We start from the raw sequence: 24,396 nt of genomic DNA, 5'->3' as shown, positions 1-24,396 counted from the left end.
CGCTACTGACAGGTTATGAAGAAATAAGTTTTTGTGCGTAAGTTTGTTCTCTGAATCACACGTACACACATTTGAGAAATGATTTCAAGATCGGTTTCTATGCAATGTTTTGACCTGCTGTCTTTAATATAGCAAAATCAGAGCCTAAAGGAATGAAAGCGACTGTAATCTAAACCTCATTTTTGCAGCTGTGGTGATTTAAATGAACATGAAATGGATGGACCCTTTTCAAAGATGAGTAAATATGGTAATATACATATACTACCACCAGTCAAAAGTTTGGAATAATTAAGATTTTTAATGCTTTTGAAGGAAGTCTCTTATGCTGACCAAGGCTGCATCAAAAACACAGTAAACATCAGTAGTGATATTATATAGTATTTCAAATAATTGTTTCACTTGAATATATATTTTAAAATGTAATTTAATCCTGTGTTGTCAAAGTTGAATTTTCTGCATCATTACTCCAGTCTTCAGTGTCACATGATCCTTTAGAAACCATTCTAATATGCTGACATTCAGTGTTGGGGTAACGCATTACAAGTAACGTAAGTTACGTAATCATCAGATTACTTTTTTCCAAGTAACTAGTAATGCATTACTTTTAAATTTACAACAAAATATCTCAGTTACTTTTTCAAATAAGTAACGCAAGTTACGCAACATGATGCTTATTGTAGTTCTAAACTAAATGTGAACATGCATTTACTCATCTCACTTGCACAAACAGACGTTCAGTATTCCTCAAAATTAACAGAAATCGCAAAATGCAATCTCAGAATATTATGCAAACCTGCAACTAAATATGTTAAATTACACAAATATACTTCATGTATTTAATCTCACTTTATAAACCAATGTCTTTGCTGCTGACCTTCGATGATCTAATTCAACCATACAAATAAGCAAAAACTACTTTAGATAAACATCACATTTGTTTTTCTTTTCTTTTTTTATTATTATTGCTTTTTTTATTGTGTTGAACTTTCTTCTCCTGTGCCCAATCACTTAAAGGGTTAGTTCACCCAAAAATGAAAATAATGTAATTTATTACTCACCCTCATGTCATTCCACACCCGTAAGACCTTCGTTAATCTTCGGAACACAAATTAAGATATTTTAGTTGAAATCCGATGGCTCCGTGAGGCCTCCATAGGGAGCAATGACATTTCCTCTCTCAGTAGGTACCAAAAACATATTTAAATTAGTTCATGTGAGTACAGAGGTTCAATATTAATATTATAAAGCGATGAGGAATATTTTTGGTGCGCCAAAAAAAACCCCCAAAATAACGACTTATTTAGTGATGGCCGATTTCAAAACACTGCTTCATGAAGCATCGGAGCATAAATGAATCAGCGTATCGAATCATGATTCAGATCGCGTGTCAAACTGCCAATGGCAGAAATCACCTGACATTTCGGCGCTCCGAACAGCAGATTTGACACACTGATTCATAACGCTCCGAAGCTTCCTGAAGCAGTGTTTTGAAATTGTCCATCACTATATAAGTCGTTATTTTGTTTTTTTGCCGCTCCAAAAATATTCTCGTCACTTTATAATATTAATATTGAACCACTGTACTCACATGAAACGATTTAAATATGTTTTTAGTACCTTTATGGATCTTGAGAGAGAAAATGTCATTGCTGGCTATGCAGGCCTCACTGAGCCAACGGATTTCAACAAAAATATCTTCATTTGTGTTCAGAAGATTAACGAAGGTCTTACGGGTGTGGAACGACATGAGGGTGAGTAATTAATGACAGAATTTTCATTTTTGGGTGAGCTAACCCTTTAATTCGGATTATAAATTGTTAACCTCCCTCTATGCAAATAGACTGAAACCGTGCTTAGAAGAAATAGTATGTTTCCCAGTCTGGCTTTATGAAAGTAATAAATAATATTCGGTTAGTGTTAGATACTTTAGATTATAAGGAACTGATAAATGATAAAGCAATCATTTTATTTTTAGAATTTTATAAGGCCTTTGATACGGTTGACCACGAGTTTGTGTTTGAATCTTTGCATAGATTTGGTTTTGGCTTTTCCTTTGTTAAAGCAGTTAAAGCAAAAATATTAATAGCAATGTGTCGTTGGTGAACGGTGTTTCTCCTCTGTTTGTGATTAGCAGGAGCATCAGATAAGGGTGTCCCATTTTTTGTTTTTGTTGGTCTCAGTTGTTTAGTTTAGGGTATTCTAGTAGTGGAACACACTTTTCTAATTACTCAGCTGGCAGATAAAACCTGTTTGTTCTTAAAAGACGAGAAATAGGTTCCTGTTATTTTGGATGCTTTAAATTTATTTTCTAATGCGTCTGGTCTCTCAGTCAATCGAAATAAGAGTGAAATTATGTCTTATGTCCATTCACAGTCTTGACAAAGATCAGGTAGAAGGTATTGAGATTAAAAATTCTGTAAGATGGCTAGGTATTTTAATAAATAAATCTCAATGATCGAATTCTAGATCATTTTTCGCAATAGATACAAAAAATCCTATTCTTCTGTAATTCAAATGGCAGCACAGCTGAAAGATTTGTTTGAGCAGCGCCCTCTACTGTACAGGCATGAATCTGCAACCCTTTATCAACCTGAGGCTTAATCATTTCACTTTTGGTATGAAAGGGCCTTTATATTTGCCAAAAGCAGCAAAATGTAACGCAAAAGTAATGTAACATTACTTTCCATAACAAGTAACAAAGTAATGAAATTACTTTTTTAGGGAGAAACTCAATATTGTAACACATTACATTTAAAAATAACTTCCCCCAACACTGCTGAAATGAAAATAATATTTCCCAATATTACTGTATTTTTGATCAAATGTATGCACATATTCCAAACATTTGACCTGAATAAGGGACAAAACTAATCAGTTCTAAATAAAGTCAACTACTTGGTAAGACAAATCCAGACACACATTGCAGTAAAAAAAAAAAGGAAAAAAAAAGAGAGATACAACACCCTCTAGTGGTTCATTCCACTAAAGAACCTGCAAGACTCTCACACCCCCAAACATGTTGGATGTTGTGAACAGACTAAAATCGTGCTCCGAGATCTTTAATGGAGAATAACTATTCATATAGGCACATAAATCACGTGTTTTCAACAGGGTTCACTGGAATAGCAATCACTTAGAGAGGCATTGCTGATGCTGTAAATAACATGAAAGATGTCAGATACCATAATGTACATTTTCATTATATTCTAATGAGTTACAGATACAGAATATCTATTATTCAATACATTAGTTCATAGGGCGCACACATCTTTGAGGTTGTTCTGAACTTCATGCACAAGGGTTATGAAATATTACAGGACTAACCCGAAATCAAAACATTTCATTACTGTACAAACTACAATGATTACTAAATATGCTTCTGAATATGAAAATGCAATCAGTAAGACTAATGTAGTAAAATGCATAAGTGCATTTATTTGCTTCTGAAAAGCTCATTCTGTTTAGTGAACACTTCAGTAATCGTGTCCCTAGAGAGCGTTGAAGCTTCTGTCATCATTCACTCACTCTTAAGGGTGGATGACAGAGTTCTCATTTTGAGAAAACCACTGGTTTAAGAATTGTTGGGCCAATTTGGGTTGTAACATTCACAGAATGATTTCTGGAAAGCACACAGTTCACTTTTCCGCTAAATGAAGGGGAAGAGTCTCTTTTTCAGGATGTAGAGCACGGTAGCCAAAAACAGAGCAAGAGCTAAAAAGATCAGAAGTTTGTCGGTCAGTTCACGGCGATTATATTTCAGGATAAGTTTTCGCCCCAAGTGAATGGTTCCCGTCATGGCCTTAAACTCTTCATTTGTCTCTTGTACAGTTCTTGAGGATGTAGCTGGAAAGAGAGCAAAAACTTAAACTTAAGGATGGTGGAAAAGTAATTTGCCTCCACGAGGTTAAAAGGACACAGTGACATGACCGGTGCAGTTTGGAAATGTTACTTTTCCACTCATACTTATTCAGTTTGGACTTGGTGAAACACGTGATACCATTACCAGATCATTATTTACACTGCAAAAAGGCTTGTTTCCATTAAAAATAGCCTATATAAACATCCTAAAATATATGTTTACCTTATAGGCAACATTGCATAAATTTGATTTGTTTAAAGCAATTAAAAATATAGAACAAATATTAAACATTTGAAGTGGATCAAAACATTTCCAAAACCACCTTCTTAGGACAACTTTGCTTAACTTTTTTGATCCACTTCAAATGTTTAATATTTGTTCTATATTTTTAATTGCTTTAAACAAATCAAATTTATGCAATGTTGCCTATTTGACCAGTGGAAAAGATGGAGAATAATTCTTCTCTGAAAACTTTCTCTGAAATGTATTTTATAGAATTCTGATTTATTTATTCTAAAACAAGGTAAGGCACAAATGACATTTATAATCCATATTTTCCTAATGTCTTGTACCGTTAAACAGTGTCACGTGGATGGAATATGCATGGAAATTATATGCAGATGACGTCATACATAGTACAAATAGGCGTTGTAAGCTCCATAAATGGTTATTTCAGGGAGGAGATGGGGTGGAGATGCATGTACGCACAATCTTCAGATGACTGGGCTTTAAAAAAGGAATTTTGCACAGGTTCTAGCTTTTGTGCATACACAGACTTTCAGGATAAAATCTACAGAAAGTTGTATACATGAGGCCCCTGGTCATTAGCAGGTCTTAAAATTAGGTAAAAACCACCTCAGATGAACAACAACAAATGACATATTACACTGTGTCATTTTTTATTTACCAAAAATAAAGCCAAAATTGAAAGTCATTGGTGACAAACTAAGGACACCCTATGATTCAACTGCTTGTAAAGCCACTTTTAGCAGAAATAAGTTGAAGTAATCATTATCTGTGTATGGCATTTTCAGTCTCTCACATCGTTCTGGAGGAATTTTGGCCCACTATTCTTTACAATGTTGCTTCAGTTCATTGAGGTTTGCATGCATTTGTTTATGCACAGCTCTCTTAAAAGGTTAGTTCACCCAAAAATGAAATTTGTCATTAAATTCCTCACCCTCATGTCGTTCCACACCCACAAGACCTTCTTTCATCTTCAGAACACAAATTAAGATATTTAATTAGTTTAGTTTTTTTTTTATTCCCCATACAAAGCAACATAATTGCCATCATTCAAGTTCCAGAAAGGTATTAAAGACATTTTTCAAATAGTCCATGTGACTACAGTGGCTCAACCGTAATGTTATGACCTGACGAGAATACTTTGTGCTCAAAAATAAGGATGCACCGATACCGATACTAGTATTGATATCAGGCCTGATATCAAGCTCATGTACTTGTACTCGTAAAAATACCCCCGATACCAAAGACCGATACCTCACGTGACGTAACCGACAGAATTTTCCGTGCACAGAGAAACCGGTGGCAGCAGCAGAAATAATGTCAGCCTCAGAGGTGTGGAAATACTTCAAAATTAATGATGACAACACTCACATTGTGAACTGCATGCTTTCAATTACAATTCGTTATCGATTAGTGAAAGTGGGATAGGCGGAATCGCGCTGAATGACATAGACCAGAAGCTCTCTCTCTCTCTCTTTTTTGTGGTCGATCCCAGTTCTTACACAGCGCGCGATCTCCTCGCGCCTGAATGGTCAAATGCACACATAGTTGTCAAAATGTCCATCGTGTGAAGTATCTCACGTAAGTACAGTCGGTTATGGCTTAAATGGACGTAAACATTTGAGTGAAAACAGGATATGTGTCAATATCCGTGGATTTGGTCCTAAAAGGACCGTAGCCTATATTTGTCATTAATGTTAATAAAATAACAAAATATGTAAAATAAGTGTATACATGGTAAATAAACCTACTGTATCTGAAAAACAAGTTTATTTAAGTTGTATCTCTATAGTATTTGTTGTATTGTTTGTGATTTGTTTGTAAATTTCTTTTTATATAACAACAATTATATATATTGGTAATTATGCTCTTTGAAGGATATTAGACACTGTGAAATTTTTGTTCTTTAAGTTTGTGACAAGCACATAAAAATGATAACTTTTTTCATTTGAGTAATAATAAAGATGCTGTCCTACATTCATTAGTCTCACTGTGTTGTGCTTTGGAAAACTGCAACATCACCAAAAAAAAAAAAAAGAGGGAGAGAAATTAACAAATGTATAGGTATCAGTATCGGGGAGTACTAGAAAAAAAAAGTATCGGTACTTGTACTCGGTCCTTAAAAAATGGTATCGGTGCATCCCTGCTCAAAAACAAAACAAAAATAATTACTTTATTTAACAATTTCTTCTCTACCCTGTCAGACTCGTACGCAGTTGAAGTGAACTCAGTTCAGCGCTTCCGTGTTTAAGTCAAAACGCCGGCTCATTATTGGCTGACTCCTGCATCACACGCATGCGTCGAACAATGTAAGCCAACACTGAGCCAGCGTTCGGTTCATAACATTAAGGTTGAACCACTGTAGTCACGTTGATTATTTTAACAATGTCTTTACTACTTCTTTGGACCTTGAATGACAGTAATTATGTTGCTTTCCATAAGGGATTAAAAAAAAACTTGAATTTCATCAAAAATATCTTAACTTGTGTTCCAAAGATGAAAGAAGGTCTTACGGGTTTGGGACGACACAAGGGTGAATAATTAAAGACAGAAATTTCATTTTTGGGTGAATAAACCCTTTAAGGTCCCGCTGCAACATTTCAGTCAGGTTGACTGGGCCACTGCAACACCTTGATTCTTTTCTTTTTCAGCCATTCTGGTGTAGATTTGCTAGTGATCATTGTCCTGTTGCATTGCCCAATTTCAGCCAAGCTTTAGCTGTCGGACAGATGGCCTCTCATTTGGCACTAGAATACGTTGATATGCAAAGGAGTCCATGGTAGACTCAATGACTGCAAGGTGCAAAACAAGCGCAAAATCATCACTCCTCCACCACTGTGATGGACAGCTGGTATGAGGTGTTTGTTCTGAAATGCTGTGTTTAGTCTTCACCTAACTTGGCACTTGGCATTATAACCAAAACATCTCCACTTTGGTCTAGTCTGTCCAAAGGACATTGTTCCAGAAGTTTTTGCAATGCAACTTTGCAAACCTAAGCCGTGCAGCCATGTTCTTTTTAGAGAGAAGAAGCTTTCTCCTGGAAACCCTTCCAAACATGCCATACTTCTCCCAGCTTTTTTAATTGTACTGCCATGTACTTTAGCATTTAACATGTTAATTGAGGCCTGTAGAGTCTGAGGTATTGTTCTTGGATGATTTTCTGAGCATTACACGGTCTGATCTCGGGGTGAATTCCCTGGGACGTCCACTCATCGGAAGATTGGCAACTGTTTTAAATGTTTTCCACTTGTGAATAATCTTCCTCACTGTCGAATGATGGTCTTCAAATTGTTTTAAAATGGCCGTATAACCATTCTCAGATTAATGGCAGCAACAATTGCTTCTGAAAGATCATTGCTGATGTCTTTCCTCCTTGGCACTGTGATAACACACACCTGAAGGCTACACACACAAGCAAACTCCCAGAACTTCTGCTTTTATAGAGGTGATCACACTTGCTGATGATCAGTTAATCAAAGGCATTTGATTAGCAGTGCCTGACTGATTCTTACCCTATTAATTCCTATGTAAGCAGTATGGGTGTCCTTAGTTTGTCACACATGGCTTTTCCATTTCAGCCTAGTTTTTGTTAAATAAATAATGGCACGGTCTATAATATCATGTTTTGTTGCCCATCTGATGTTGTATTCACCTAATTTTAAGACCTAAATTAAGGACATGTGATTTCAACACAGAATTAAAAACGTTTTACTACTGATATTTCTCAAACGTGTTTTCATTTCTTTAGGTGTGAAACCTTGTTAATTAGCAACAGCAATAAATCACCCACATCTGACAATTCTGCACGATTTCTACTCATGTGTGGGTGTACTACTCCTTTAATAGATTGCTATTATTATATCATGATGGTGATGATATTAGACACAATGACTTAGAGCTCGTAGGATTTTTTTTTTTTTTTTTACCCAGAGTTCCGATGGTCTCCTCGCTCTGCTGCACCTGCTGTGACATCATACGGCTGATGCTCATCAGACTCTCAGTGATGTCACTGGACGTCTGCACTAAACTCTCTTTAGTGGCCTTCCTGAACCCAAAACAACATGGAGAATTCAGTAAATACGGCTAAAAGAGTACTGGCTAACGGTGTTGAGTTGTAAAATACTCAAACACAATGACTCGATTCTGATTGGCTGAAAATAACTGCCCCTAACAGCAACATGACTTACCTTTGTCTCACTGTGTCACCTCCTTGAAGCAGTTCATCCTTCTCCAGATTATCAATGGCCAGCTTACAGGCTAGATTTGCCTTCCTCCAAGCTGTCTGGTTGCTGAGACATGGGAGAAGTGATATTGCAATGAAAGTTATTGGTGTAAAAGAGTACATATCACTTCAATTAATTTATGAATCACTGGTCCTTAAGAATGTACAGACAATAGTGAGTGATCCTAACTGTGTTTTATTCCCAATGTATAAACTTTTGCCATTAGGGAAACGTTATAGAGTTTTATAGAGTATCTATTGATATTTTAAATATTAGATGGTTTTTCTCTCTCTTCTTCTCTCCTCTCTTCATTTGTTTATTGTGTGTGTGTGATTGTGTATTACTGCAGCTTTGAGTCCAAAACAAATTTCCTGAAAAGGACAATAACGTATACTCTAACATTCAGCACATAATCAGAAAATAATCAGAGAATATTGTTTTTCTAACCTGAACATCTGCTTCCGATGGCCTTCCGTTTCACTCAAGATAGCTTGCTTATCAGTCTCTCGGTCTTGTTCTTTCGCCATCTGTTCCATGTCCTATCAAAAAAATTTTGTTTCGCTAATATCAGCAATGTTAACCCTGTAAAGCCTGACAAATTAAATATTAATCAGGGTTTTATTTTTTAAATGGAACAGTTTATTGGACCTTTAAATAAAATATAAAAAGACAAAGTTTGTTTTATGTTTTGTATCATATTTGATACATCAAGCTTTTATTGCCTATATAGTACAGTAGTATGATACAGTGAGAATATGGAGCTTACATTCAATGGGGAAAAAAAAACATCAATTTTATTCAGAGGCTCAAAAGGAGCAAAAATGTGTTATTTATATGGAATTAAGTCAGCTTGTAATGTAAATCACAGTTTTTAAAACGGTATAGCAGACTCTCAATTATGGCCACCAATGTTAAGAAGGCCATTCGCTCGCTTAAAAACAACAAGGCACCAGAATTGGATCAGATCCCAGCTAATCTCCAGAAGCCACAGTGATACAGAAGCTGACCAGCTTGCTGAACGAGTGCTGGCAAGGTGAATGTGCTCCAGTGGATTGGAGAAAGGGTATAATATGATTAGCTATGTTTCCACCCACCTATTTTATGAGCATTTTCAGATATGATGGATGGAAACATGAGAATGCGCATAAAAAAAAAAAAAAAAAACGTATGCACTCAACTGAGGCGGATATATTTTTTTTGTCAGATAAGAAAACATGCGCATAAAACTAAAATGGAAACACATTTACCAAATAAATTCCTCGATGCACAAAAAAAAAAAAAAAAAAACATCAAAAAACATCTTTGCACAGCATCTCATATGGTCATTCTGAAATGCCAGAGCCAAAGTCTGTCACCAAATTGATTTGGCATAATGACTCTGGCATAATGAGAAAGTCTCTCACATGATTGCATTCCAAAATACACATGTACACACATTTTATGTGTATTTATTTACATAAAATGTAAATTTCTTGATTTGAAAGTACAAAAATATACTTTTATTAAGAATAAGAATACTCATGGCTATTTAGCTGGTGCTTTTATTACACTTTTGCATTTCAGAAATGTACTTCTACAAATCTCTGGAAATACGTTTGCGTGCCTAAACTTGGCCATTTTAGTGTATTTTTGTGACCGAAATATTGTTTAAAATGGTATGTTCAATGCAGTTGTTTTGATAGAAGGAAAGAAGACACATTTCTAGTTGAAACATTATTTGTTCTTCAGACATTTCTCTTTAAATACAGTAAGTAACAGCTGTTCGCAAAATTAATTTGGTTTTTGAACAATGAAAATGTGTACAATTTAATTTTTTACTCATGGAGCCACACTGAGATACCCATATCTCTGGGACTGAAACATGTAGAGCCTTAAAACACTATATTAAGATATCTTTAATACTTCTTGAGTTACAGGCATGCAAACTTAGGGGAAAAAAGCTTGAAAACTGCTTTCTCCCATTTTTGAACGGTCACTGTTGCCATATAATGCAACAAAGATTGACAGAATCAACAGAATTTACTAATAGACACACACTACCGGTCAAAAGTTTGGAAACATTACTATTTTTAATGTTTTTAGTCTCTTATGCTCATTAGGCTGCATTTATTTTATAATAAATACAGAAAAAACAATAATATTATTACAATTTAAAATTATGGTTTTCTATTTAAATATACTTTAAAATATAATTTATTCATGTGATCAAAGATGAATTTTCAGCATCATTACTCCAGTCTTCAGTGTCACATGATCCTTCAGAAATCATTCTAATATGCTGATTTGATACTCAGTTATTATCAATGTTGAAAACAGTTGTGTTGCTTAATATTTTTTTGGAACCTTTGATATTTTTTTTTTTTTTCAGGATTCATTGATGAATAAAAGGTTAAAAAGATCAGAATTTATTCAAAATATAAATCTTTTCTAACAATATAAATCTTTACTATCACTTTAACACATCCGTGCTGAATAAAAGTATTTTGAATTTCTTTATAAAAAAAAAGAAAAAAATTACTGACCCCAAACTTTTGAAAGGTAGTGTATATTGTTATAAAAGATTTCCATTTTAAATAAATGCTGATATTTTTTAACTTTTTATTCATCAAAGAATCCTGAAAAAGTATCACAGATTATAAAATAATATTAAGCAGCACAACTGTTTCCAACACTGATAATAAATCAGTATATTAGAATGATTTCTGAAGGATCATGTGACAAGAAGACTGGAGTAATGATGCTGAAAATTCAGCTTTGATCACAGGAATAAATTATACTTTAAAGTATATTAAAATAGAAAACCATAATTGTAAATTGTGATAATATTTCATGATATTATTGTTTTTTTCTGTATTTTTTATTAAATAAATGCAGCGATAATGAGCATAAGAGACTGATTAATTTAAAAAAAATATTAAAAATAGTAATGTTTCCAAACTTTTGACCGGTAGTGTAGCAATCTCTGTGTTTGACAAAATATGAACAAAATAATAATAAAAAAGTTTGGTTGATTTGACACTTAATGATCCAACTGTTACATATATCAAGTATATTTGCCAATATGCAATGTTTCAAATATTACTTTTTTCGTTAAATGCAAACGAACAACAATGTTTGACAATGAAATGTGTCGGTGTCATTCATACAATTATATAAATACCTGCAAAATGTCAATAATGCAATTATAATCATGATGGATATTATCCAGCTGTCCATCACAAAATGTTACACTGCTAACAATAGTTTAAGCCATAACAGTAACAATAAAACCACAGTAACTTGGCACTGGCATTAAAAATAAATAAATAAATAAATAATTAAAATAAATGCAATCAAAAATACTGCATTATAGATCAATTTTAAATACATTTGTCAATTATTAAAAAAAAAAAAAAAAAGCTAAAAATAATAATAAAAAAAGATGAAAGTAACGTGGATTCTGGAAGCTTCTTATATTTTGAATTAGTGTCTATATCGTTATTATTGTTATCTGTAGAGTGGTGACAGCAGTTTGTTAGACTGTTACCCTCACATCTCTTAATGATTAAGTTATATGAATTCATCTTAAAGGTTATATGAAATGACGAATGTACCTGAATCCTCAGTCTTAACTGACTGAACTTTTCCTTCACTGTAGAGTTCAGCTCCATCAGCACCGCCTGTGGCCCACAGCACTCTCTTATGTCCTGACACGAAAAATAACACTTTTTTTGAAACAAGAATTTACGTTTCCATTGATGCTGACTGAGAAAGGCACGGCAATTATGGTCACATCTTCGTATTTAGAGTTAGTTTCTCGGACAAGACTGACAGCAAGACCCTGGCAGATGTGTTAATGTGAAGAATGAAGTCTACCTGAATAAGAGCTTTAATTTCCAGATCGTATTTGACAATTTCTTGGCCACATATTCGGACGTGTACATCTGAAGACGACGCCATCTTTGTTGTTATACGGTACGTCACAAGGTCCAAAGGTTAACGCATTTTCACAACGCCTTTTTTTCTGGGAACAGAAAGCAATGTGATGCATACATAACACTACTTTATAATACTGTTTTCCTAAAAATGCATTATTAATGTATAAAAGGTTTATTACATTGAGAAAAATTAAAAAGTGAAAGTAGAGATTTTACTGTCAAACGATTTCTGTCATATGTTTTCAACTTTATATTAATAAAAGTATATTATATATATATATATATATATATATATATATATATATATATATATATATATATATATATATATATATATATATATATATATATTTTAATATATTTATATATATATATATATATTAATATATAAATATATATATATATATATATATATATATATTAATATATAAATATATATATATATATATATATATATATATATATATATATATATATATATATATATATATATTAATATATAAATAAATATATATATATATTTATATATATATATATATATTTATATATATATATATATATATTTATATATTAATATATAAATATTTATATATTAATATATAAATAAATATATATATATATATATATATATAGCATCAGATCATGTGACACTGAAAACTGGAGTAATGGCTGCTGAAAATTCAGCTGTGTCATCCGTACCATAGCCAATTTTGTTATACTGTGCCAAATGTAATGTATGTAGGCTATATTATTTATTTAAAATTAGCTAGTTTGTTTTTGCAGAGTTAAAAAATAAGTTCTTAAAATTCAAACATACTGTGAAAGACAACCAAACTCCACAACTACTGACAGACTAAGTAGGGGAAAGTTTTCTGGTTTCATTTTGACTGAGAAATGCATGACTGCTGCCAGAAGGCATCCAAGAACAGAGTGAGGAAGAGAGAAAGAATTGTAGGAAGAGAAGAGAGGAAGAACAGAATGAGGCAGCAGAGTCAATGGGGCAGTTGTCAACATGGCATTTAATCTACATTTAATCTAAGCATAAATCTACTTCTTGCATGGTTCAGTTATGAAAAATATTGCGGTTTAGAAGGCAATCCAGTGAAAACACGCGACAGATGAAGTGCTGCAGTTTCTAATGTTTATTTTGATAGTAAAATCAATAATAGAATTAGACTATCATGGTTACAAGCAGAATTGTGGTACCAACTCCGGGCTGATACAATGCAGTGAGACATAATTAAGGATAATACAAAAAATTGAAATCAAATAATAAGAGGCACAATAACACAAACAGACACATTTTAAAGATCAATCACAACTGCTTTTAAGCCTACTTCACATCTGTACACTAACAAGGCTCAATAAACCAAGCTGTTCTCCAACTAGTTGTGCCGAAAAAAACAAAGAAACAAAAGAAACAAAAGTGAAAGAAAATGTCAAAACCCAGCACAACACTGAAACATAAATAGAACAACTGTCAAGATATTGTATTTGAACAGGCATATATGTGAACTACAAATATAGACATTGCTAATAGGATCAAGTAACTGTTAGTTTCAGTAGGATACACTTTTGCAAAGTTTTGCTTAAGAATATCACCAAGAGATCTATGACAGAGCACTTAGCAATGAAATACAGCCTTCCTACTGACTAGAACAAACGAACGAACCAAAAAAAGAAGAAAAATAAAGAGAGAGAGAGAGAGATTTTACACTTGGGGAGTACACACACAATACTAGCTACTTAAAGATCCCATGCTAAATTATCAAGTAGAATACCATACAACATTAGAAGCACAAGTTCACGTATTGTGTTTTTTTTTTTTTTTTTTTCGTTTTCGTTTTTCGTTCTTTTTCAAAGAACTGACACTTCATGTCAGTCGTTTGTAAATTGAATGTTGCATGGATTTTCAGAACTAAAGAAACGAAAGGAATCGAAACAAAAAGCTTTCGGTGGCCCTGGTTACGTTTTCGCAAACCCGCTTCCAATGTTGAAGGTCAATTTAGTAGTTGGATGCAAATTTGGCAAAGGTTTGGAAGGGAATGTAAATCATTGCAGCGTAATCGTGTAGAAAAGCATGCGATCGGACAGGTGCGAGCGTTCGTCGTCGACCTTTTTGGTAAGGTTGGTTTTTAGGGTCCGTTAGTGATTCGAGAGATCTGGGCCCAACAGTCCAAGTGACCCTACTAGCTTCTCCATGTCTTCCTCAACAGAAAAACAAAAACAAACGAACAGACAGACAATCAAAATAAGCTATCACCGCTACATTAGCACGGCCCTTTTCCCGCCCGACCACTGGTTCGGTCCAAGTCCAATCTGAGCGCCCGCTATGGGGTCGGGTCTTGGCACAGGTGTTGCAGTGGCTTGAGCAGATGTCGTAAGAGCAACTATATTTCGGAACGGTTTCTAGCGCAAGATCGGGGAGGGAGAAGAGTTCACGGACCTGACCACACATGCCAAGTCATAGCTCTGAGGATGTTCAAGTACATATTTTGAAATTCAGCACCATGGGTGGCGAGACAGGACTCCTACCCAATGTCCACGTTTTTTTGAACCCAATAAAACGAAGAGCTTCTTTCCCCCCTTTTGCCGTGAAGGGAGCCATGCAGCGGAAACCACCAAAAGAAGACTCAACTTTTCTCTGAGGGAGTGACTGAGTGCAAGGAAAGCGTACGAATGGGGATGTCCACCGAGACTTCCCGCCCTCCACGACTGACTAGGCCGAGCAAAATGCGCACCTCTGCTTGTGTCGTTTTATTTTTTTCCAAGTTTGTGTTCGTGGAAAACCTTGGTTCTGTTCAATGGAGAACAACTGCTGAAGGCCATTTCAGTTTGTTTGTTTGTCGGTGAATGACTCTGCTCCAGGTCATAGCCGGCGATCTGAGGAACAGAAGATCCAGAAGAATCGGGAGGCACAATAATCTCGAGGGGACACAATGATAAAGGTTTGACATTGTCTTTGCAAAGCTTCTTCCACTCCGAGGGCTTCTGAAGAATCCACCACTACGTACGTCAAACGTATAAAAGTTACAATGTATCATGTACGAATGCTTCTACCGAATCAAGACGAGGTCAAAACAAAGGCAGATTCAAACTTGCACCAGAACCTAAACAGAAGAAATCTCACATGGTTTATATATATATATTTATATATAATTGATGATATAAACATTTAAGAAAAAAAAAAAAAAAAAAAAAATGAGTCTATGATTGCAGCACTCTTTGGATAGTCTCTCAACCAAAACATACGGGACAAAGTCTTTACGTTTAATCGTATTGGACTCCACTGAAGGAAGACTACATTCATCTTTCAATGAAAACTGTAAGAGGGCAAAGCAGCAACAGTTCTCATCTGAAGCAAGCTCACTGCTCGACACAGCAGGAAAACAAACAAAAGAGAAGGAATTTCAGAGGAAACAATTTAATTCTTGGCATATTGGGCAAAATCTCATTTCTGTAAAAAATGTCAATAGATCAAGTTTGGATTCTCATGTCTGAATAAGGCACCTGATTTTGCAGGCATCATTTCAAAAATAACATGGGAAATTCTGTAAAACCAAGTGCAACGTGGGTCTTTTTCAGCTCGTGGAGAGTGATGGAGGTGATTTACGTCAAAGTATCAAAGGTTCTTTTCCCATTTGTGCTCATTGGTTAGAATAAAGACTGTCTGTCGCAAAAGCTCCATGAATATCAATTTAGCGAGGTTAGCATGCGCAAACAAACATATTCATGGTCTCAAATATCATATGTAAAGGGATCATACAGATTTGTTAATGGAACATTTACGAGCAGCAGCCGGAGTCATGATATGTAGGAATGCATGCTCGAGTTCTGCTGCTAAACCTTGAAACGAGAACACAAGATACAGAGTAACAAAATGCACAGAATTGTAAAATGATTCATCAAGGTCCATTAAACAACAGCACAAAAGCAAAACAAATCTACAACATTCAATAGGTTAAATACATTGGAAAGAGCATGTTTATTTAACAACAATAAGACAGGCCGCCTTCCGTGAAATGCTATTTCTCAGTTTCGTCACCATGTTGTTTTCCATCGATAAGTACTTCTACAAAACCCATAAATCATATACAATTGTTAAAAAAAAGAAAGAAAAAAAAAGAAAAGAAACAAGTGCTGTAAACGAAAGCATCATCCTGTCTTTCTACAGAGGAAAACCTGCATAGTGCACCAATAGGAGTAATCTTTCTTGAATATAGCAAACACATATCTACATAAACCATTGAAAAGGAAAGGTAAATGCTTGTTTGAATGCTCTTGAGTATATACTGTAGCCATTTTTGAAAGAATCCAAAGTGAGTTTGATGAATCTGCTGTATAAATATAGTGGCATAAGATCCATCTCTTGATAAATAATTGTTTATCATATAAAACCCATTGCTCGTAGCTTGAATGTAACAGGGAATGATCTTTGATTCTCTACACAATTTTACAACATGATTTAGCAGCTTTGCGTCCAAAATTATTGAATCATCAACAATATGCAGACGATGAAAACAATCAATCAATCAAATTGAAATAGCTAGCTTACACTTTTTTTTTTTATTTCAGGATACATTAGCATATCACGGTACGAGCGAATTCTAATAAAATTGCGCCAAAAAAAACCAAAAAAAAAAAAAACAAGCAAACCACACAAATCATTCATAAACAGAAAGCTACATTATTTCCCTTTGAAAAAAAAAAAAAAAGAATATGATGCTAAATGTTGGACTATGCAAGAAACATATTTAAACTGTGAAAAAATATATATTAAATAGTGAATTATATTTACTTTTTGTGAACTGCTGTTTTTTTTTAAAATGTATTCAATGCATATATCTGTGTTTTTGAAGGCAGAAATAATTTCCCCAAGATTATAAAACAAACATAATTCATTCTTATGTGACAGCCCATTATGAAACAAAACAAAACAAACACACATATACAAATGTGTGCGTGTATATGTGTATGTGTTCTTTAAATATCTTTCTTTATATAAAAAGCTTAACAGCAAAAAAAAAAAAAAAAAAAAAAAGAAAGAAAGAAAGATAAAATACTGGCTTTAAATAGCAACCTTTTCCTTAACTGTTTGAATGCCACAGAGTCCCCTGGTTAAAACACTAAACAGCACAGCTCACAACATCACGCTGAATGCGAGAGCTTGTGCACTACAATAACCACCAAACGCTCTCATTACAGCAGGCCGTCGACAGAAGGACAACATGCATTTCCATCTCCGTATGCTCATTGTCACTTGCCATCAAGCTTATTTTACAGGACGATCCTAATTTTTTATACGTTCGAGTCATTATCATGACTTTCCTGGAAGCTTTGAGCTGTAGATGGCACAAGAAAGGCCAGTTGTTGTCGCCATAGCAAACGGCTTTGCCGTCTTTTGAGAATAGATGGGCTCTTAAAGACAAAAAAAAACAAAATAAAGACTAGTCCAATTGATTCCCCACGGCAAATGGAACTGCCTTACAGTACAGCGATTTTATATTATATATATATATATATATATATATATATATATATATATATATATATATATATATATACATATATATATATATATATACATATATATATATATATATACATATATATATATATATATATATATTTCTTGTTTTTTTTTTTTTTTTTTCTGAGCTACTTTTTCAAATATCTCAGATTTCCCTCAGTAAGTAAAAAATTACTTTAAAAAAATCAATGACAACAATACCAATCTCTGGCCAGAGAGAATGTGTCAACACTGTACATTGACCTGAAGAAAAATCCAAAGCAGAATTTGTATTTTTCCATAGGAAATGTCTACTGAAGGCAAATGAAGATTGTGACGTCAGAGACCTCACGCATACGAATGTCTGTCTCCACTCAAGACCTCTCTGTCACACTGCTCTGGTCAAGATGGCAAAAGTCAAGTACGCACCGCAGCATTCAAACGAGGTCGGTTTAGCAGCAAATGGGAGGGGGGAAGCTTTTTTTGTTGTTGTTTTGTTTTTTTTCTTTTTGTCTAGACAAAGTGCTTTTGCTTTCTTACATGTAATATAGAACTTATTATACATTTATATATTTATAGATATATAATATAATATATATATTCCACATTTAGAATAAATCTAAATTCCTTTCTATGTACAAAAAAAAAAAAAAAAAAAAAGGGGAAAAAAAAAGAAGTTACAACACATAATGGACGGAATATATAATCTTTACTATGCTACCAAAAAGTAAATACAGAAAAATAGCTTTACAAAACTCTTTCTACCAGTTTAGATTTTAAAGGAAAAAATATTTTCCCTTCTTTAATCAAAATGATATTTGAGCAACAACCTTCTCCACAAGCTTCAGCATCAAGAATAAAGTCACTTTTAAAAGGCCTTTGGAAGAGATTTTTCAGATTGAACAAATTTGCAGCAGCTTAAGATTATGGTGACAGGGAAATCTCACGAAAACTTACTTTAATCATGAAAATGAAGACTAATTTCTCAATTTCTTGATGTAAATTGTAATGGTAATGTGTTGTAGTGAATTTACATTTAAATGTACTTTTCTTTTCTTTGATACTGGACTTTTTATCATGAGATTCAGCCGGCAAAGTATATAAGTCATCGTTGTGTTAAATACAATAAAAAAATAAAAAAAAAAACAATTTGCAAAGGATCGTCTGATTTTCCTTAGCAAGATAAGTGCTTTCAAAAACATTTCAGAAGAGAGATCTGTGGGCAGCGCGGAGAGGAAAGATAAAGGCAATCTCTACAAAAATATACACAATTTCAATATTTCAACGATAAGAGTAAGAAGACACGAGCATAGAAACGTTTCATGCTGAGTAACTTATCGATTCTTAATATCGATGTGTACATGGATTAATGCGTTTACAAACTATAAACAAGGACTTTGTGTATTATTTTTGTGTATGCGCTCTCATCTACAACTATAGCAAGAATAGTAAACTGTTGGTTTGTGTGATCATGTCTTTTTATGGGCAAAACAGAAACCTCTGTATAGCTCGACTTTTAAATACGCAACAAAACTGCGTGGAGGGAAACCAAACGGTGGTACAAACATTTCAAGAGAACAAAAAAGAACAGTACAAAATTCGACGAGGATGCAAATGAACGCTTCTTTCTGCAGAGAATTGGACCCAAGCAAATTTCACAGTTCATTAGAAATCCCTGACCCTACCATTTTTCCTACATTCAATACGGTGTCAGGTAAGCTGTGCAAATCCTTACTTAGACTGGCTAGTTGCCATTTTAAGTTGCATGTGTCTTTGGTACAAAAAACAAAACAATCAAAATATAGTGTGCAAACATCATTTTTGTATTTTCTATGTGAATATTTCTTATAGTACGACACCGCCCACCCCCCATCCCCTCTTAAACGAAGTACCGAAAAAAGACATTTGCCAGAGCCATCTTTTGATACAAAGCACAGACTCTGTGGCATATATATTTTCCATGTTCCTATGTACATTCAGAGTATCTTTAAAGAGCTGAATTACATTACAAACCTCAACTCCCCCCTCGACTACTTGCTTTCTGCAAAATGGTCCATTTGCGCTCTCTATCGAGTTTTATTTTTCCTCAACTCCGCAATTACAAGGCACAATGAATCTTACTTGTATAAAGTACAAATATAAACAAAACCCAATCTGGGAATCAACTTTTTAAGCCCCTTTCGCTGAGAATTCGCAAAACAACATCAAGGGTGATTTGATGCGAGGGCACTTCAACCAAAGTGTAGAAAGGAAAAGGTTTCACCAGTGGATAATAATCATTCCGCCTATTTACAATAAGGGATTTAACTGACCATCTGCTCAAGTCAAAGAAAGAGGAAGGAAAAAACACACACACACACTCTTTCTCTTTCTCTCCGACCTGAGACGATCGCAAGTGTGCGGAAACGGGCGTCCGAGGCCCGTTTCCTCACCTACTACTCTCGACGTATCTCGTCCTACATATATACACACCGAACTTCAGTAACGTCGCACTACTCTTTGTTGAACATCAGTATATGTGTTCTTCTGTATTTGCCTCAGCATTATTGGTGTATAAAGGTGAAATAGTACATGCCGCGTTCAAAAGCTCGGAAAGTCTGCATTTCCACCCTTTTGACTGCTAAATCAAAGGAGCCAATGCCTTCGTAGTTTCTCTGCTCTGCTTTTCAAAACGCTTTATGGGCATTTGACAGATTTAGCTGGATGCAAGAGGAAAATGGCTACAGCAAAGACTGGTGATCATTGTTTAGCTTTTTTTCTCTCTTTATCTCATTTGTTGTAGGTATCTCATATATTGGCTTTTAATATTTTCAACATGGCGGCCTGTTGATTGATACCTGCCACATGCACACATGGTAGGAAACAGACTACTGAGTGCAAAGGTTAACTACTATAGTTTCATTTCCATTGGTGCGCAAGAGGTGAATATATACATACGTATGCACAGACAGGCGGGTGTCGTATGCATGTATTCACTTTCAATGTGAGGATGTGTCTCCAAGTGAAATGGACATGCAGAGTGTCGGGCCGTTACAGTGTGGGACAAGAATGGCGCGGATGGCTTCATGTGTGCTCCGAGGTGCCTGCCGGGGTGGCGTTACACTTTCGATGTGGGCACACGCAACCCCACCAGCCCTCCGGTGGGATCTCCTTTCCCAGTGTTCTCCAGGATCTGATTCACAAAGTCTGAAGTCTGGCCGGCCACTGGTGGCTGCACTGCATGAACAAAGAGAACCTATTACTTTTTTCCTCAATAAGAGTTTGTAAACATATTGAACTGTTAGGTAAAAATTTCCATTAAAAGATTGGTTCACTTCAGAATAAAAAGTTCCTGATAATTTATCCAAGATGTTTATGTCTTTCTTTCTTCAGTTGAAAAGAAGCTATGGTTTTTGAGGAAAACATTCCGGGATTTTTCTCCATATAGTGGACTTCAATGGGGTAAAATGCAGTTTAAATGCAGCTTCAAAGGGCTCTACATGATCCCAGACGAGGAATAAGAGTCTTATCTAGTGAAACGATGCACCACGCATTACGTAATCATGTTGGAAAGGTCACACGTGATGAAAATCTAATTTTCTCCTCCAACTTCAAAATCGTCTGACATCGTTGTTTTACCTTTTTTTTTACCACCTCTATAACATCACCTTTCCAACATGATTACGTAATGTGTGGCGCATCACAGAGCTAATGCAAGATGAGCATTTGTGATTAAAAAGTATATAATTTTTTTTTTTAGTTTCACTAAATAAGACTCTTATCCCTCATCTGGTATCCTTTAAAGCCCTTTGAAGCTGCACTGAAACTGTAATTTGGTCCTTCAACCCGTTGAACCCCAGTGAAGTCCACTATATGGAGAATAATCCTGGAATGTTTTCCTCAAAAACCATAATTTCTTTTCGACTGAAGAAAGAAAGACAAACATCTTGGATGACATGGGGGGGTGAGTAAATCATCAGGGCATTTTAATTCTGAAGTGAACTAATCCTTTAAAACGAGTGCACAGAAAAGACACTAATACTGCCACCTTAGTGATGTGTCTATGTTTTCAAACCAGGAATTAAAATTGCGGTCACATTTACCGTTTTTCAGCAAATTTTCATGGGTGAAATCCAGCCATTTCAATAGGAATCCACGTGAAATCCATCGGAATGTCACGTGAGGGCGGAAGATTTCCCCACACAGATTTAGCATAGCGTTCAAGTTGGTCACGCAAATTCGCCACGTTGACAAACAGAAAGATGCTCAGTTTTAAAGTGGCTTATGTGTGAGCTGTGCTTCATACATCACTACACTAGTAGTGGACAATGGACCTTTTTTTGCCCTGTGAAATTTTATAGTATTTACACTTCCATATAATTTCAGCAAAGTAATGAAACTGACAAGATTACCATTTCTATAAACTTTCCTGACGTAGCCGAAGAGTTTTGTTGTTCGTTACAGGGTGTTTACTTCACAGCCTTGGGCGAAATATGCTATCAGTTCATGAGCTTCCACCCTGTTCTGTTGTATGGTTTCAGTTTGGTCCAATAAACTATTTCAGTGATAATGAAAAACATTAATCTTATGTTCTTTTAAAGTTGTTTTGATAACTGCTACAACAGTAGGATGAGGATAAATTTGTGGTGTGGTGATGTGCTCATTGTCCCTAACAGAAAGCGAACAGAGCAAAGCAAAGTGGAGGCTCTTAAAATTCTTGAAGGCACAAGGATAGTAGCTGTTTGAGAGGATGCAGCTTGATCACGCTTGTAAAGCATGCAGATTTCTTGCAACGCACCTTGTAAGATGCATCTAGCTGTTACTAGTGTGCTTGAGGAAAACTTGAAGACAGCTTGTACAAGGTCACACATAATTAGCATTTGCGATGCAGCACATTTTCTTACCTAGGGTATCATCAATGAGTTTATCCAACTTCTCTGTCATGCTTGTTTCTTTGTCATTTGAGATATCCTGAACTCTGTTGACTATCTCTTCTTTGATTGCATTGATCACAAAGAGCAAACGATCTGAAAAAGAAGATAATCATATTATTTGTTTCATTCTTGGCATACATGGATGAATTTGCTTGGTTGTAAGTATGCACAAAAACTTGACAGCCCTGTTTCAAAGGTAAGCAAGGTGGTTACACTCAAACTGGGGTGCGTTTCCTGAACAACGACATAACTCGCTACTTCACTACCATAGTATGTTGCATCATTGGAGAGATCAACTCGATAGTCACGACTCAAAATGAAATTCAAAATGAAAGATATAGATTGAACTGAACTGGATGTCAGCTGCTTATTTTACTCAAGATAATTTATTAAAGGGTTAGTCCACCCAAAAATAAAAATTATCCCCTAATTTACTCACCCTCAAGTCATCCTAGGTGTATATGACTTTCTTTTAGCCAAACACAATCATTATATTAAAAGTAATATAAAAAAAATATAATGGCTTTGTAATGGCGCTCAAGATTTTAAAGCCCAAAAAAGTGCATCCATCCATCATAAAAGTAATCCATACGACTCCAGGGGGTTAATAAAGGCCTTCTAAAGTGAAGCGATGCATTTTTGTAAGAAAAATATCTATATTTATAACTATAATCACTGGCTTCCGGTAACGGCCATACGCAAGTCGAGTTCCGGGGGAAGAGTGACCTCTGACCCGACGTATGGCGTAGGATGTAGGAGTAGCGTAAGCTTAAGTGAGAGCAGACATCACTCGCTCTGGGCAACAAACTCAAGCTCCTCTTCTCTTATATCAAAATCCTCTTTAAAAATTCTTCTTTTAGACTTCTAATTCATAACCGTTGTTTTGTTTTGCTCCATAGTTGGCTAACAAAGCTTTTCAGAAACGCACCCCTGGCAAGCAAAACAGAATCTAGAGACATTCTATAATACACAATCTAAAGCATTTCCTTTAATATTTGATTTCCATGTCAAAATATAATACCATATTCAGTTCCAAGGCCCCATAACTTGACTTTGTTGGCTTCATACTGAGCTTTTTTCTTCAGCCTGCAGGCCCTAATGGAGAAAACAACCAAAAAGAAGAATCAAGAAGTGTAATTTCATCTACATACTTCCCTGTATACAATATTTCCCTCTCCACTGATAAAGTTACTATTTAAGTTAGTATTTATGGTGCACAGCATTTTAGAATTTGATTCACTAACTGTCCACAATACAGTTCGACCAGTGTATCTATGCTGGTTTAGCATTGCATAAGAATAAATTTAAGAGAAAACATTGGGAAGGGGGCTTTGAGAAATAAAAGCAGTCGTAGTTCAAATACCAAGTTTTACCTGGATGCAAGCTTGTTCTTCTCCTTGCGAGACCGAGGCCGAGCAGTTAGGGGTAATTCACTAACGGGCGTCAGGTCACTAATAACTTTATTAAGCTTCCGAAGTTCATTGCCAATCTGAAGCAGCTTTCGTGGGTTTGGAGTAAGATCTTCCACATCCGTCCGTCGTGATTTCTTCAATGTGTATTTTCCTAAACAAGTTGGTCAAGCATTGGCAATTAATATATCAGGCTTGAGATATTGGAAGATGTTCAAAATGATTGCCAGTCTTTCCTTTAAATATTGTAAATTACTGTGATTATAATCTGTAGCATGAACTGAATAGCCACTGTTTGTCTATAATTGTAAAGAGGGAAC

At 35.0% G+C, this 24,396-nt stretch overlaps 1 protein-coding gene across 6 annotated transcripts in view; it reads right to left on the bottom strand.

Moving 5' to 3' along the window:
* Nucleotides 1–1,740: 1,740 nt before the first annotated feature.
* crebrf (creb3 regulatory factor) overlaps nucleotides 1,741–24,396 on the bottom strand; it is a 44,309-nt gene continuing 21,653 nt past the window's right edge. For 2 of the 6 annotated variants that reach the window (XM_067375729.1, XM_067375734.1), the window contains 4 exons: nucleotides 24,041–24,230; nucleotides 23,689–23,762; nucleotides 22,638–22,760; nucleotides 20,692–20,970 (listed from right to left, as the gene is read on the bottom strand). In XM_067375729.1, coding sequence (XP_067231830.1) covers nucleotides 20,852–20,970; nucleotides 22,638–22,760; nucleotides 23,689–23,762; nucleotides 24,041–24,230 — 506 coding nt within the window. In that variant the 3' untranslated portion in view covers nucleotides 20,692–20,851. Of the gene's footprint in view, nucleotides 3,844–8,031; nucleotides 8,151–8,292; nucleotides 8,395–8,775; nucleotides 8,868–11,921; nucleotides 12,015–12,183; nucleotides 12,332–20,691; nucleotides 20,971–22,637; nucleotides 22,761–23,688; nucleotides 23,763–24,040; nucleotides 24,231–24,396 lie in introns of those variants that run through there. The other 4 variants (XM_067375731.1, XM_067375733.1, XM_067375732.1 and 1 more) reach the window with 4 other exon arrangements.

Source organism: Chanodichthys erythropterus, chromosome 22 (genome assembly GCF_024489055.1).
Source record: "Chanodichthys erythropterus isolate Z2021 chromosome 22, ASM2448905v1, whole genome shotgun sequence".
Classification (NCBI taxonomy): domain Eukaryota; kingdom Metazoa; phylum Chordata; class Actinopteri; order Cypriniformes; family Xenocyprididae; genus Chanodichthys; species Chanodichthys erythropterus.
Note: the sequence above shows the minus strand (reverse complement) of the source record. Positions and strands in the feature narration are given on the sequence as shown.